Source organism: Coregonus lavaretus, assembly GCF_964263955.1.
Source record: "Coregonus lavaretus genome assembly, chromosome: 20".
Taxonomy (NCBI): domain Eukaryota; kingdom Metazoa; phylum Chordata; class Actinopteri; order Salmoniformes; family Salmonidae; genus Coregonus; species Coregonus lavaretus.
Genome location: NC_140007.1, coordinates 32,674,548 through 32,690,351, shown reverse-complemented (window position 1 = coordinate 32,690,351; position 15,804 = coordinate 32,674,548). Strand labels below are relative to the sequence as shown.

The window sequence follows — 15,804 nt, the reverse complement described above, 5'->3', positions numbered from 1 at the left end:
TTATAATTATTTTTACATTTTCAATGGTGGACCTTTATTTTGAAGGGAAATCACAGAGGTCACGTCCTTATTCTTGCTAGGTCTTGCTTATTATTGCTGGCGGAATGGAGGTGGCTACTAGCCCAGATTTTTCTTCTTCTGTGGATTTTATATGGTGGTTGGCAACCAACTTTAAATGTGCATTACCGCCGTCAACTGGACTGTAGAGTGGAAAAGAGACAGGGAAGGTCTACTCTGAACCCTACCCATTAAACCCCCTAGAGTCGATGTCCATGCCCTGCAGACATCCAATAAGCACAATAAAAAAATCCCCATAGAAATCCATCTGTTTAAACTAGAGATGTCTTTTTGCATGGGCTGCGTCTCAATCCATTAAATCCGCCTATGTCGGGTTTCCTCATCTGCGGTGAAAGGTGGCAGAGCTACAGCAGTGTTTGTCAGACCATGAGACATCCTGAAAATCGGCTGTAGCGTCTGAACGGTTTGGGCTACACACTAATATGACCCCTCTATTGAAAGGAGAGATTCTCATGAACACACATAGGTTGTTTTGCTTTTACCAGTTGAGACCATTTGTTTTTAACCACTGTTCTTATTAACCTCTTGGCTTCTGCTTTACTAATTGACATTTCCATGTCAACATTAGGACGAGAACATCCACCTCAATCCCCTCTACTCCCACATGAGCTGTACCCAGAGGTGTGAAATAAGGCAGAAGCTCCATATATCCATGATTTTAGATCTTTGGAAGCCTGGCTAGAGCTGTTACCATAATGCTTATGCAAAGGAATATGGTGTGGAGAAGGGACAAGTGATTGGTATAAATCACATAAGAACAAAGACATCATTAAGTCAAGAGTCATAGTGGTACACAATAAAATAACACATGGGCAGTGTTCAGTAAGCATTTATTAATATTTGGCAGAGAATGCCATGATCCAAAATTATACAACAGTAATTTTACACATATTTTGCAGATGTTATCGCAGGTGCAGCGAAATGCTTGTGTTTCTAGCTCCAACAGTGCAGTAATTCAGATGTATTCAGTAAATCAGATGTATCGCTGGTTTTATACTGCACACCTTGTGCAAAACATTTTCATAGAGTTTGTTATGCCCAACATTAACTAAATGAATAGTAGAATTAGTTTAATTTTTAGAACTACACTATTAAAATGTGTTCACCTACGATTTGCATTTGCATTCTGTCATCTCAAAATTATTCAAACAAAAGACAGTTCACTGGTGAAAATTAAATAAAGTCGTAGGTTATAGCTACCTCTGAAATGGCAGTTGTGTATGAATAGCATAACACAGGATTCATATAACAGTTATTTCCTTTCTCTCTGAAAACATATTGTCAATCTTAAAAGGCAATTATGAGGAACAAATTAATTATTACACTGTTCAGCATGGCATATCACAGACATAGACAAAGATCAAAATATGAATTATATGCAGTTGGGCCAGATTAAGTATTGTAGTTTATTCTCTTTCAGTCATGTACCACTGCCTAAAGTAAAGATTACCTTCAAAAATTAATGCTCATGGCGCACAGAAGTTTGATCATTAAAACATTTAGAAATCTGTATGCCATGCAAAACATGATGGGTAACCAGTTGGCATTTGCTACAGATAACTTTAAAGTCCCTAAAGTGCAAAGAATTACAAGGTTATAGAAAAAGGTCTGGGAAGCCATAAATCCTTAAATTTTGTTTGTCCCTAATTGACCATTCCTTTCAGTGGAGAAACCGTATTTTCTATACATCAATAACAATCAAAAACTATAATATATGAATCAATTAATTCACATAGTCAAGTTGTCTTATTCAATCAATTTGATTAATTTGATAATTTGTTTATATTATGTAAGTATTCTCAATATACAGTACACCTTAAACAGCACTGACACCTGACTCACTTGAGACAGGCAGTGTTTTAAACTCTTTTCACTCTATAGTCTGCTCATGGACCACACAGCACGGTCATCCATTAACTATTTAAAACAATAGATTTGTAAGTGGATTTTACAGATTAACTCATCTAAATGACAACCTTTACCATGGTAAACTTTTTCAGACTCAGAATACTTTCTTAAAGTATTAGGACTACATTCACACATTACACATACAGAATCACACAAACTGAATAAAGAGATACAAATTCCAAAACTATTTTGGTGGCACCAGCATAATATCTGAATGGAGTAATCTGACATTGTACAACTGTAACAATGTAATGCAACTAAATATATTTTGAGGCATTTGCCACACAATTCACAAAAACGTTCCTTGTAAGTGTATAAAACCACTTATCAAATTTCATCCATTGTTTGACATAATAACATAGTATAACAATAAATGAAACAAGAGGTTGTCAAACTGATAGAGGATTTGTGAACATTAAACCCCATCACGTTTCACATGCAATTTATTTTTTCTCTCTCCCACACACACATTAAAAATATGGAGATAAGTGAGTAAGTATTCTGTGTCCCATATAGTAAGATTCAGTTCAAGTGTCATTCAGTGTCTTTCCTTTTCTTCCCAAAGTCCATATCATTTCAAACTTACTAGGTTTTACTGTTTTGCTGTCTTTACAAAACGTTCTTCTTTAGCTGATTATCCTGTTCTGCCAACTTCCCAACTAGTCCACGCCTTACAACTGAACCTGAAACGCATTGATCTTGCTGGTGTTCTTCAGTGTCTGCCGCCTGTTGCAGAACCATACGCGGACAACCTCACGGTCGTAGTTGAGCTCCTTAGCGATTTCCGTAATCTCCTGGCCCGTGGGCAGGGCATTCTTCTCAAAGTAGGTGTTGAGCACTTCGATGGCCTGCGGGGTGAAGCTGGTGCGACGCTTGCGTTTCTTGGACGGCTCACCACCCACAAACTCCATTAGATTCTGCTGACCCTTCTGGTTCCACAGCTCAGCTTCGGCCAGCCATCGCTCCAGCACAGGCTTCAGCTTCTGAGCACTCTTAGGTGTAATGTCCAGTTTCTCAAACCTGCAAGAGGCAACAGAGGAGTAACAACTTAGAAACGATTTACACAGTAGCCGCTGATCAACCAGATTGAACCCCACATCTACTCTTTAAAATAACACCTAACCCCATTTCATCTGGTCTCTATTTATTTTCAAGAATCGTATTTCTTCTTAACTTTTTGCTTAAGGAGAAACACAAGAAATAGAGCAAGAACATGTCCAATAACCTTTTTGAGGAATAGCAACTTTGCTTAACTTTCTTCTTAAGTCTACAGTTAAGGAAAAAAACTGCATTTAAGAAGAAATCTATTCTTAAGAAGGTTTTGTGAATCTGGGCCCTGGTCTCTATTTACTACAGTGAGGGAAAAAAGTATTTGATCCCCTGCTGATTTTGTACATTTGCCCACTGACAAAGAAATGATCAGTCTGCAATTTTAATGGTAGGTTTATTTGAACAGTGAGAGACAGAATAACAACAAAATAATCCAGAAAAACGCATGTCAAAAATGTTATAAATTGATTTGCATTTTAATGAGGGAAATAAGTATTTGACCCCCTCTCAATCAGAAAGATTTCTGGCTCCCAGGTGTCTTTTATACAGGTAACGAGCTGAGATTAGGAGCACACTCTTAAAGGGAGTGCTCCTAATCTCAGTTTGTTACCTGTATAAAAGACACCTGTCCACAGAAGCAATCAATCAATCAGATTCCAAACTCTCCACCATGGCCAAGACCAAAGAGCTCTCCAAGGATGTCAGGGACAAGATTGTAGACCTACACAAGGCTGGAATGGGCTACAAGACCATCAGCAATCAGCTTGGTGAGAAGGTGACAACAGTTGGTGCGATTATTCGCAAATGGAAGAAACACGAAAGAACTGTCAATCTCCCTCTGCCTGGGGCTCCATGCAAGATCTCACCTCGTGGAGTTGCAATGATCATGAGAACGGTGAGGAATCAACCCAGAACTACACAGGAGGATATTGTCAATGATCTCAAGGCAGCTGGGACCATAGTCACCAAGAAAACAATTGGTAACACACTACGCTGTGAAGGACTGAAATCCTGCAGCGCCCGCAAGGTCCCCCTGCTCAAGAAAGCACATTTACAGGCCCGTCTGAAGTTTGCCAATGAACATCTGAATGATTCAGAGGAGAACTGGGTGAAAATGTTGTGGTCAGATGAGACCAAAATCGAGCTTTTTGGCATCAACTCAACTTGCCATGTTTGGAGGAGGAGGAATGCTGCCTATGACCCCAAGAACACCATCCCCACCGTCAAACATTGAGGTGGAAACATTATGCTTTGGGGGTGTTTTTCTGCTAAGGGGACAGGACAACTTCACCACATCAAAGGGACGATGGACAGGGCCATGTACCGTCAAATCTTGGGTGAGAACCTCCTTCCCTCACCCAGGGCATTGAAAATGGGTCGTGGATGGGTATTCCAGCATGACAATGACCGAAAACACATGGCCAAGGCAACAAAGGAGTGGCTCAAGAAGAAGCACATTAAGGTCCTGGAGTGGCCTAGCCAGTCTTCAGACCTTAATCCCACAGAAAATCTGTGGAGGGAGCTGAAGGTTCGAGTTGCCAAACGTCAGCCTCGAAACCTTAATGACTTGGAGAAGATCTGCAAAGAGGAGTGGGACAAAATCCCTCCTGAGATGTGTGCAAACCTGGTGGCCAACTACAACATTTACATTACATTTACATTTTAGTCATTTAGCAGACGCTCTTATCCAGAGCGACTTACAGTTAGCGCATACATTATTTTATCGAACCCACAACTCTGGCGTTGCAAACGCCATGCTCTACCAACTGAGCTACATCCCCTGCCGGCCATTCCCTCCCCTACCCTGGACGACGCTGGGCCAATTGTGCGCCGCCCCATGGGTCAAGAAACGTCTGACCTCTGTGATTGCCATCAAGGGTTTTGCCACCAAGTACTAAGTCATGTTTTGCAGAGGGGTCAAATACTTATTTCCCTCATTAAAATGCAAATCAATTTATAACATTTTTGACATGCGTTTTTCTTGATTTTTTTGTTGTTATTCTGTCTCTCACTGTTCAAATAAACCTACCATTAAAATTATAGACTGATCATGTCTTCGTCAGTGGGCAAATGTACAAAATCAGCAGGGGATCAAATACTTTTTTCCCTCACTGTAAGTATATTTTTGTCAGAGCTACTATCCTTTGATTTTCCTACGAGTACAAACACTTTCAAAATGTAGCCTTTGGACTACATTGTCCACAGCATACCAACATACACTATTTATCATATTTGATAGAATGGATTTCAGAAACCTATCGACTGTGCTGCCTGCAACCACCCAGTAGGCCAGAGGAGTTTACCTGCAGATGGCAGACTGACTGTAGGCCGGACCCTCTGTAGCCGTGAGGGCCTGTCCCACTTGTGTCTGCGTCAGCCCCAGGGACAGCCGGCGGATCTTGAAGTTCTTGGCAAACTCTCGAATCTCTTCCAGATTAATGCCCTCCTCATCTGTGCCCCCTTGCTGTGGCTCTTAAGATGGGAAGAGACAAACCAGATGTAAATATCTAACTACTTGTAAAACAAGATCTGTGTTTAGAGAGAAGATGCTGCTTTTTCTTGGTCGGGGCTCGCTTGAAAAAGATGTTCAATCTCAATGTGAATTCCCTTGTTAAATAGAGGATAAATGGAAAATTTAAAAGTGAAACCACGTACTGCTGACAAGCTGGCCAACAGTGGGTGTGTCTCCACAGGTGATAGGGACTGAGGAGCAGATTGGAGTGACTGTCTTCATTGCAGACGGTTGTGGGGCGATGACCACAGGTGACTGCGTAACTGTTGTTACCTGAGCGGAAATGTCAGCAATGGGTTAATGGTTACATCCAACAAAGACCAACCATTTCCAGTTTAACCAAATGTTCACACAAAATATAACCACTCAAATAACCACTCAAAAGCACTCATAAGGACAAATGAATGGAGGGGGAAGGCCTACAGTACCTGAGTGCTGGGCTTGGAGAATGTCACAGGAGCAGTAGGCTTGGGCATTACAGCTGCAGATGTGGGGACTATAGCAGGTCCATTCCCTATGGTGGCAATGATCTGTCCCTGGGTGTTCAGAATCAGCTGTGGCTGGACTGTCTGCACCTGCAGGCCTTGTAGACCCTGGAGGCCCTGGAGATTCAGAGACTGAGTAGCAGCCCCTCCAGTCAGTGATGCAGGGTTCAGCATCAGGGGGATGGTTCCAATCACCTGGAGGCCACATTGAAGAGAATTAGGGTATGTATTTGTCAATAACACTGTACAACAAGTTATAGGATATAAGGGTTTAAACAGGGTTTATAAGTTCTATATAAACTTAATTATCAGTTTATAGATAGTTTATACATCTGTAATAGACAGTTAAAACGTCTTGGTTGAAATAGTGTGATTCTTAATTTGGTGCTTGCTAAACAGTGAGCTTGTTAAATATTTGCATGTTTGCACACCTGTCCCTGTGCGTTGGTGATGATCTGGCTGGTGATTCCGGACATGGTAGTGGTGAAGATGGGAGTGGAAGTAAGGGCGCTGATGAACTGAGGCTGAGCCCCTAGAGACGCAGCACTGATCTGGGGAAAGAAACGGAGGCATCCAGATTATTCTACTGTCGATAATGTGATCATTTTGAATACAAAGTATATTCATGTGGATTAAGTTCTTTGCTCAAGTTATCCACAGACATGTCCAAACTTTGAAGTAATAAACATGGCCTGCTGACCAGCAGTCCAAACACACACGTCTAGGCGTGTATAGAAACACAATACAGAAACACATTCTTACAATGGCAGGGTTGATGGAAAGGCCTGCAGACTGGAGTGTTGCTACAGACACGCTGGGCTGAGAGACGGCTGGCGTGGCCTGGGCCAGTTGGGCTGCGGTCACCTGTGAGTTCTGCTGAGCCTGCTGCATAGCTGCCTGGACCTGCTGTAGTGATGCTGTCTGAGGCTGGAAAACAGTCTGCTGGGGCTGGACAGAGTTTAGCACAGTGGCTGCTGGGAAAGAAGAGCACAAACATACAGATAAAGCCCCATGTGGTAGCCAAAATAATCTTGACTGTTGATTCAATGTCGATTAATGCTTTGCATTCTGAGGTGTGTATCTCTGCCATGTCTTACTTTGCAGCCCTTGTAAGCCTTGCAATCCTTGTAAGCCTTGTAAGCTGGCAAAGGGTAGTTTGAGGAGGCTTCCGGCCTGGCTGGCAGCTGAAAGGCCAGGGAGTGTGGCTATGTTGCTGGTGGGGAAGGTGAGGACAGCCAGGCCTCCTTGGCCCCCCATGGACCCTGCCATGCTGAGGGGGATGAGCAGGGGCTGGGCCAGGGAGCCTGTCTGGGCCATCATCCCCGTCATCAGAGTGGCCAGACCATCCTGGGTCAGAACCTACAAGAGGAGGGAGGATGAAGAGGGGTGAGAGGTGGGAGGAGGAGGAGGCGGGGGAGGAGGGGTGAGAGGAGGAGGAGCAGGAGCAGGGGGAGGAGGATGGGTATGAGGTGGAAGGAGGGGGAGGAGTGGTATGAGGTGGTAGGAGGAGGAGGAGGGGTAGGAGGAGGAGGTGGTAGGTGGTAGGAGGAGGAGGAAGAGGAAGAGGGGTATTAGGGAGGAAGAGGTGAGATCCAGACAGGTAAAGTGTGACTCATGGGAGAGGAAAAGGAGAAGGGGGTGATTACACTAAAAGTAGTTGAAAAGTTATTTTTGTTTAATTGTTCTCACCTGTTGACATCCCTGCAAGCTCTGCACAGTGATGGGCATGGTGGTCTGTGACTGAGACAGGGAGACGCTGATGGGAACTGCAGTCTGTGCTAGAGTCTGGACAGCAGAGTCTGCAGATACCACCTGGTCCTCCAGCACTGACAGCACAGAGAGAGAACACACTGTTAGTCTACCATCAGCACACACCATACCTCACTCTTAAATGATGTATTATAAATATTGTTACACTGAAACGGTAAACGAAATGCAGTATAATCTGTATTGCATGGAGTCTAACCTACCATATCGGTATCCTACAAAGGGCTCACCTACTCCCCCAGCGTTGTGGGGTGGTGTCGGGCTGTCCTGCATGCCTGCCTCAGGTTGCTCCGTGGCCTGATTACCCCCATCGTCACCCCCCGAATCAGTCCTCCCATCAGGCACTGAGGCTTGATCTACCTCCACTTCCAGGACTCGGATCGTCTCATGGCCAGACATCACTATCACCTGCACAGCATTGGAGAGTACAACACAAGACCAGGGTCCGTATTCATAAAGTGTCTCAGAGTAGGGGTGCTGATCATAACGGATAAGATTACATGGACAGAATGGACCTGATCCTAGATCTGCACTCCTGAGACGCTTTATGAATAGAAGACCAAGTCACGCAACTATACACAATAAATGACTCATCATCATCTATTCTCAGCAGCGTGGATTTTTTTGTTCCGAGTCATGATGAGGAGGAGGGCCGAGAGATAATCATGTAGTAATAATACAATTATATGGTATAAATATCTAACTAGGCTCAGTACTGTTCCACTGATGTATCAAGTTACATTTAGTACCGTTCAGTCTCAACCTACTGAGACAACTCAGGTAGAGGACCATCTGTATTGGTTACATGTGGAACAGAACATGAGTTTACACAAGAGCAAACCATGCCATAGGAGTATGACCTGTCATAGTTGTTGTCACCAGGGTAGACAGCTCCTCCCCATCCGTTTCTTATCCTCATTATCCAATTTGTATATTATTAGTAAATATAACAAAGCAAATACATGATGTATGAGTGGATGCAGCCATGAAAGATGTGAAGGAGAGGCAGGGAGAAAACCTGAGCTGGAGGGAAAGGTGCAGACAGAGAGTGCAATGCAGGAAAGAAGGGATGCATACCTGGTTGTCTTTGGCAGGGTATTTCAAAATGCAGGAACCTAATGGCTGAAAAAATACTTCTGCAGTCAGACAGTGAATGGCTAAGGAGAACAGAGAGGCCAACCACACACGTTAGGATACAATGAACCAAAATAAACGCAAACAAATGGGGGGGAAAAACATGACTACAACAAAGAGCATCAGCCAACAAGCAGCTCAAGCAATGCTTTCTGAGAGCTCGGCTTGTAATTACAAAAATACAGACGTGGTCAAAAGTTTTGAGAATGACACAAGTATTGGTCTCCACAAAGTTCGCTACTTCAGTGTTATGAGATATTTTTGTTAGATGTTACTATGGTATACTGAAGTATAATTACATGCATTCCATAAGTGTCAATTGCTTTTATTGACAATTGCATTAAGTTTATGCAAAGAGTCAATATTTGCAGTGTTGACCCTTCTTTTTCAAGACCTCTGCAATCCGCCCTGGCATGCTGTCAATTAACTTCTGGGCCACATCCTGACTGATGACGGTCCTGGCGCTTGCTGGACTTTCTTGGGCGCCCTGACGCCTTCTTCACAACAATTGAACCTCTCTCCTTGAAGTTCTTGATGATCCGATAAATGGTTGATTTAGGTGCAATCTTACTAGCAGCAATATCCTTGCCTGTGAAGCCCTTTTTGTGCAAAGCAATGATGACGGCACGTGTTTCCTTGCAGGTAACCATGGTTAACATAGGAAGAACAATGATTTCAAGCACCATCCTCATTTTAAAGCTTCCAGTCTATTATTCTAACTCAATCAGCATGACAGAGTGATCTCCAGCCTTGTCCTCGTCAACACTCTCACCTGTGTTAACGAGAGAATCACTGACATGATGGCAGCTGGTCCTTTTGTGGCAGGGCTGAAATGCAGTGGAAATGTTTTTTGGGGATTAAGTTCATTTTCATGGCAAAGAGGGACTTTGCAATTAATTGCAATTCATCTGATCACTCTTCATGACATTCTGGAGTATATGCAAATTGCCATCATCAAAACTGAGGCAGCAGACTTTGTGAAAATTAGTATTTGTGTCATTCTCAAAACTTTTGACCACGATTGCTTTAGTTTGCTGAATATGAGTTTAAAGGACACAGCCGGAGTAGACATACACAATTAATCAATAAGCATGACAGAGTATAGCACACAACTTAGAAGTGTTACCGAATCGTTATTAATTGATGACATTTGCATAGCTACTATATCAACCTCAAGATGACTGTGTGGGATTAATCATTCCAAATACATGGTGACATGGACGTGGCAACAGCTTATGACAGAGGACTATGAAGCAGAGGCAACACAGACATTTTGGAAAGTTGGGCAGGGGTGTATAACTGACTTGACATCAGGTAGTGTTTACAGAGCAGTTAGTGATACCTGTTCATTGACAGTGAGGGGTGCATCAGTAGCAGGGAGATCCTGAGGGTCCATGGTTTAGTGCTCTCACCACCATGCAGTCACTGTCTTGACATTCTAAGTAAGGAAAGATAATACTGAAACATAAAAACTACCAGGTATTAGGCTTGCCTATGTGAACAATTTTTTTTCCATCTATATGGTGTGCTGATACTTTTTCTATTAAATCTATGAAGTATGCCAAATGGTTGGAGACATTTGTGCTACTCCAGATGAAACTATTATTATTATTATTATTATTATTATTATTATTATAGCTATGTAAAGAATGACTGTTCAATAGCAAATAGTTGAAATAGCGCTCCTACATTAGTGTCTCATGGGCCTATCTAATAAAATGGCGGTCTGCTGTGCAGGCAGGCTGTAGCATTGTGACAATTAGGTTTCTAGATGTAGTTAAAGGGTATAAAATTAACAAATCATATGATGCCACAAAAGTGACAGCAATATAAATAGAATTCACAACTAGAACATTTGGTCCAGACAGTGTACTTGTATACTGGGGGCTACAGGGGTGCACACACACACAGTGATAATAATGGACTGTATTACTTAATTTTTCATAAAGGCAATGTCTTTATGACAAATTAAACATATAATGCACCAAGAATTGGCAGCTTCTTGATCATTAGCAGCCTAAAAGATATAGGCCCGCCTACGTCCCCAACAAATCTAGCCTTCTAGGATGATCATAGCTGACAAACGACTATTCGAAATGTTTATATTTTGACGTAATATCAAAAAGATCAGTCGCGCGCAGCACACCCCAACACAGAAATTATAGATCTGTCAAAACTTCGGCAGGTGATGATCCCCGTACTCTGGCCACCCCTAATCTAGCCCCAATAAATCTCGCCATGTAACCTATTTGAGGACACGATGTTACCCATAAAATATGCGGCGACAAAAAAATCACCCGCAATTCCATGCCTGGGGACTGCATTTTATGTATTTCCCTCTATTTATCATAAATATATAAATTATGCTAATTAAGAGCATTGCATATTAACCAAAAAAACTCATTTCCTATTGCCATTTCGTCGCCCTATATAGCCAATGGGAATCTTACGCATGCTATCTTAGCTAACAACTTACCGTAAAAAATGTGTCTTATTTCTGTGGTTCTCCCCTTTTAAAAAGCTTTGCCAGAGTTTGTTTTAGTCACACATAATTAAAAATGCATCTCACAACACAGGTCAGGCGCTATGGCTGAATACAAAATAGATATTTGCATTGATAAGGAGGGTTGGAAACGCGAGGATCCTTTCTTTCTCAATATTTAATGACGGTCCTTTGGTACTACAATTCAGATTACCTACATATTCCTCAAGATACCTCCAAAAAGCGACTTCTGTGTAAAATCCACCAAAATTACCAAAAATGTGGCCTTTAGCACTACGTCATGAACATAATTTATGCAAGTAAGATCTTGCATTGAAAAATGTCGGCCTCGACTCGAGAGGAGCCATGGCTGCCTTAAAGGGACAGTGCATCTTTAAAAGTATATGCACTATATGAACGAGGTGAAATCTATTTAAATTCATGGTGTCAGAATGCACTGCTGTATTAAAGCAATTCAGAACTAACTTGTTGACATGTTCTGTTGCAGATTCAAAGCCAGCTAACTCGTTGCAGAATGTATCGATAATCATGAATGAATAAGCAGATTTATTTGACAACAATGCACCTAGTCACCCATCAATCACGTCAAATACCTGAACCCCAACAATTTAAAGAAATCTAAATAGTAAACAATGCATACATATGCCTTTTATATATAACATATAAACATCTGACTTTGAAGTAAATATGTAATTATTTGTTCATCAATGCCACAAACCTGGGACATTGAAGAGCAGCATGTGAACTATTATCACTATCTGAGAGCTCACATATTCTTCTGCTTTTCCATTTGAGGAATTAGACCAGCACAAATAACACAAAATGTAAAACAGCAGATTTTTGGTGAGTGAGTTACAAATGGAGAAACAACTGGATGTATAAGGTAGGTTTAATATAAAATCCTAGGTCAACTCCAGCAGAATGAAAAACACACTTAACAGACTCAAAACAAGGAAGCCATGCCTAAACACAGGTATATCAACACCCTTCTTGTCAATTTAACAGGTCCATGTTGCTGCTGTCAATTGTGAGCAGCACATTTACCACTGCATTAAGTCTGAACCCCAGAATAAGCAGGACATCATTACACAGGTGAAAAAAGGTAGCAAAAACAGTACACCACAACAGTTTTAAATGTGTTAATGAGTCTAGATGTTATCCAATCAGGAGAAGAACAAGTGAAGGAAGCATGATAGGGAAAATGGGTGAAGGTAGGGTGGGTTTATAGAGATAAGACGGAGAGTTCCAAAGTGTCCGAAGTTGAGGGACCATGGGGCATAAAAGGCATAGTGTGGGAAAGAGGTAGCTAGAGAAATGGTTGGCCATGGAATAAACATAAAACCGGGTGCTGGTGTGCTTCTGCACCACTTTTAGGCCGTTGTCACAAATATCTGTCCCATTCCCAGTCATCGGGTTCTCAGCGTGTCCCTTGACTTCATTCCGTCTCAGTTGCAACATTCAACGCGTGGTCATTGTGTGTCTGTGAATCACAACATTAAAGACGATGGGTGATCACAGCATTTCCACAAATTGAGCCATACATAATACAACTTAAGCATTGAGGACAGCATTTTGTTGACATGGTGGTTTAAACTACAGTGCCATCAGAAAGTATTCACACCACATTCAGGCAATTCCACATTTTTCTGTGTTACAGCCTGAATTTAAAATTGATTAAATGTTGATTTTTTTGTCACTGGCCTACACACAATACCCCATAATGTGAAAGTTGAATCATATTTTTCAAATTAATAAAAAACGTAAAGCTGAAATGTCTTGAGTCAATAAGTATTCAACCCCATTGTTATGGCAAGCATAAATAAGTTCAGAAGTAAATATGGACTCGCTGTGTGCAATAATAGTGTTTAACATGATTTTGGAATTACTACATTTTACATTTTAGTCATTTAGCAGACGCTCTTATCCAGAGCGACTTAGAGTTAGTGAGTGCATAATTTTTTTTTTCATACTGGCCCCCCGTGGGAAACGAACCCACAACCCTGGCGTTGCAAGCGCCATGCTCTACCAACTGAGCTACACGGGACCTCATCTTTGTACCCCGCACATACAATTATCTGTAAGGTCCCTTAGTCGAGCAGGGAATTTCAAACTTATTCAACCAAAGACCAGGGAGGTTTTCCAATGCCTCGCAAAGAAGGCCACGTATTGTTTGACAGAGCTTGAAGAAGTTTGAAAAAAATTATGGGCAAATGTTGCACAATCCAGGTGTGGAAAGCTCTTAGAGATTTGCCCAGAAAGACTCACAGCTGTAATCGCTGCCAAATGTGCTTCTACAAAGTATTGATGACTCAGGGGTGTGAATACTTATGTAAATTGTTCGGGCAGGCTTCGGCGTTCATCGTCACCGGCCTTCTAGCCACTGCCGCTCCTCATCTCATCATTCCATTTGTTTTGTCTTGTTTACTACATACACCTGGTTCATATCCCCTCATCAGTACCTGTATAAGTGTTCCCTCTGCCCCCCTTGTCTTTGTGTGTGATTGTTTATTGTGGAGGTTAGTTTAGCTCGGTGGAGCTCCTTGTATTTTGTTTCGCCGGGATATTTCACCCGTGTGCCTTGTTGTTTCCTAGTGCGCCTGATTTACGCACTGGAGTGTTTGACGCATTGCTGCGTACCGCTGTGTTTTCGGAATAAACCCTTTTATTCTGTGATTTACCCTCCTGCGCCTTACTCCTTCAAAATCACTCACCACAGAATCACACACCAAGACATGAAGTCAGCAGGAGAGGAGCACATGCCTGAAGTCGTGGCGTGGGTCCGGGAGCATTCTACGATGCTAGCCAGCTTGGGAGAATCGATGGATCGGGATCTCCAGATCGTCCAACGCCTGGAGAGGAGAGGACCCTATCCTTCGGGACCAGCTGAGTGACTGGATCCAGCCACCCACACCCCAGGACCCAGAGGGATTCATCTATCCCGACCAAGGGATTATGATGGGACAGCTGCCCACTGCCAGGGATTCCTCCTGCAACTGGACCTCTACTTCTCCACCATCAGCCCGGCTCCATCGGAGCAGGAGAAGGTGTCCGCCCTCATCTCCTGCCTCTCGGGGAAAGCCGTGGATTGGGTCAACGCGGTCTGGAGTGAAGGAGGAGCCGCGTTGGACAACTACGGGGAGTTTGCTGGTCCACCTGAGGCAGGGGACAAGGATCGCACAGGACTTTGCCCTGGAGTTTCGTACTCTAGTGGCTGGGTCCGGGTGGAACGAGCGGGCCCTCATCGACAGCTTCCGGTGCAGCCTGCGAGAGGACGTCCGAAGGGAGCTAGCCTGCCGGGATACCATGTTGACTTTCGACCAGCTGGTGGACATGGCCATCCGGTTGGACAACCTGCTAGCTGCAAGAGGACGTCCTGGAAGGGGCCTGCCCGTTTCACCCACCCTCAACCCGGATTCAGTTCCGATGGAGCTGGGTGGTGCAGCGATCCGGGAGAATGGAGGACGACAACTCCAGTGTCACTCTTGGCGCAGGAGAGGACATTCTGCTGTACGCTGTCGTCAGGGTTCTTCCGGGTCTGGAGGCGGAAGGCAGGGCACTCTCGCGTCACCCCAGGTAGCGCAAAACCACGCTTGTTCAGAACCCGCTGCCCCGCACCGCACCATACATGTCACCTTCCCTGATTACACAGTAGTTCCCCAGTGTAAGGCGCTGGTCGATTCAGGTGCATCTGGGAACTTTATGGACAGGTCATTAGCTCATAGTCTAGGTATTCCATTGGTTCCCCTATCCATTCCACTGCCCATCAAAGCACTTGACAGTCGACCATTAGGGTCAGGGTTCGTTAGGGAAGTGACAGCACCAGTCACGATGGTTACGCAAAAGACCCATAGAGAGCAAGTCACCTTTTTTATTATTATTATTATTTATCGCACAATCCCCCCCGTATACCTCGATTTGGCGCACGCGTTTAACAAAACACAGGCGACCAAATTACCACCTCATCGGGCGGGGGATTGTGCGATAAACCTCTGGGTAGATGCTGTGCCTCCCATGAGTCATGTATATCCCCTGTCGCAGGCTGAAACAGAGGCTATGGAGACATACATCTCCGAGTCCCTGTGCCAGGGGTTCATACGTCCCTCCACTTCGCCCGCCTCCTCGAGTTTCTTTTTTTTGAAGAAGAAAGACAGAGGTCTGCGCTCTTGCATTGATTACCGAGCACTGAACAAGGGGACAATATGTTATAGTTATCATCAACCCATCATTCCATCTGTAATCGAGTCAATGCATGGGGCGTGCTTCTTCACAAAATTAGATCTCCGGAGTGCGTACAACCTGGTCCGTGTCCGAGAGGGGGATGAGTGGAAGAGAGCATTCAGCACAACCACGGGGCATTACGAATACCT

At 43.4% G+C, this 15,804-nt stretch overlaps 1 protein-coding gene across 1 annotated transcript; it reads right to left on the bottom strand.

Annotated features, from left to right (window-relative positions):
• Positions 1–891: 891 nt before the first annotated feature.
• LOC311147986 (POU domain, class 6, transcription factor 1-like) lies at positions 892–11,757 on the bottom strand. The gene is made up of 12 exons (XM_084184855.1): positions 11,411–11,757; positions 10,277–10,372; positions 8,878–8,922; positions 8,004–8,208; positions 7,723–7,859; positions 7,131–7,392; positions 6,796–7,007; positions 6,465–6,584; positions 5,977–6,228; positions 5,692–5,821; positions 5,340–5,508; positions 892–3,006 (listed from the first exon to the last, which is right to left on the bottom strand). The coding sequence occupies exons 2-12, from the start codon at positions 10,328–10,330 to the stop codon at positions 2,658–2,660; spliced, it is 1,935 nt and encodes a 644-aa protein (XP_084040981.1). The 5' UTR covers positions 10,331–10,372; positions 11,411–11,757; the 3' UTR covers positions 892–2,657.
• Between the last annotated feature and the right edge of the window lie 4,047 nt (positions 11,758–15,804).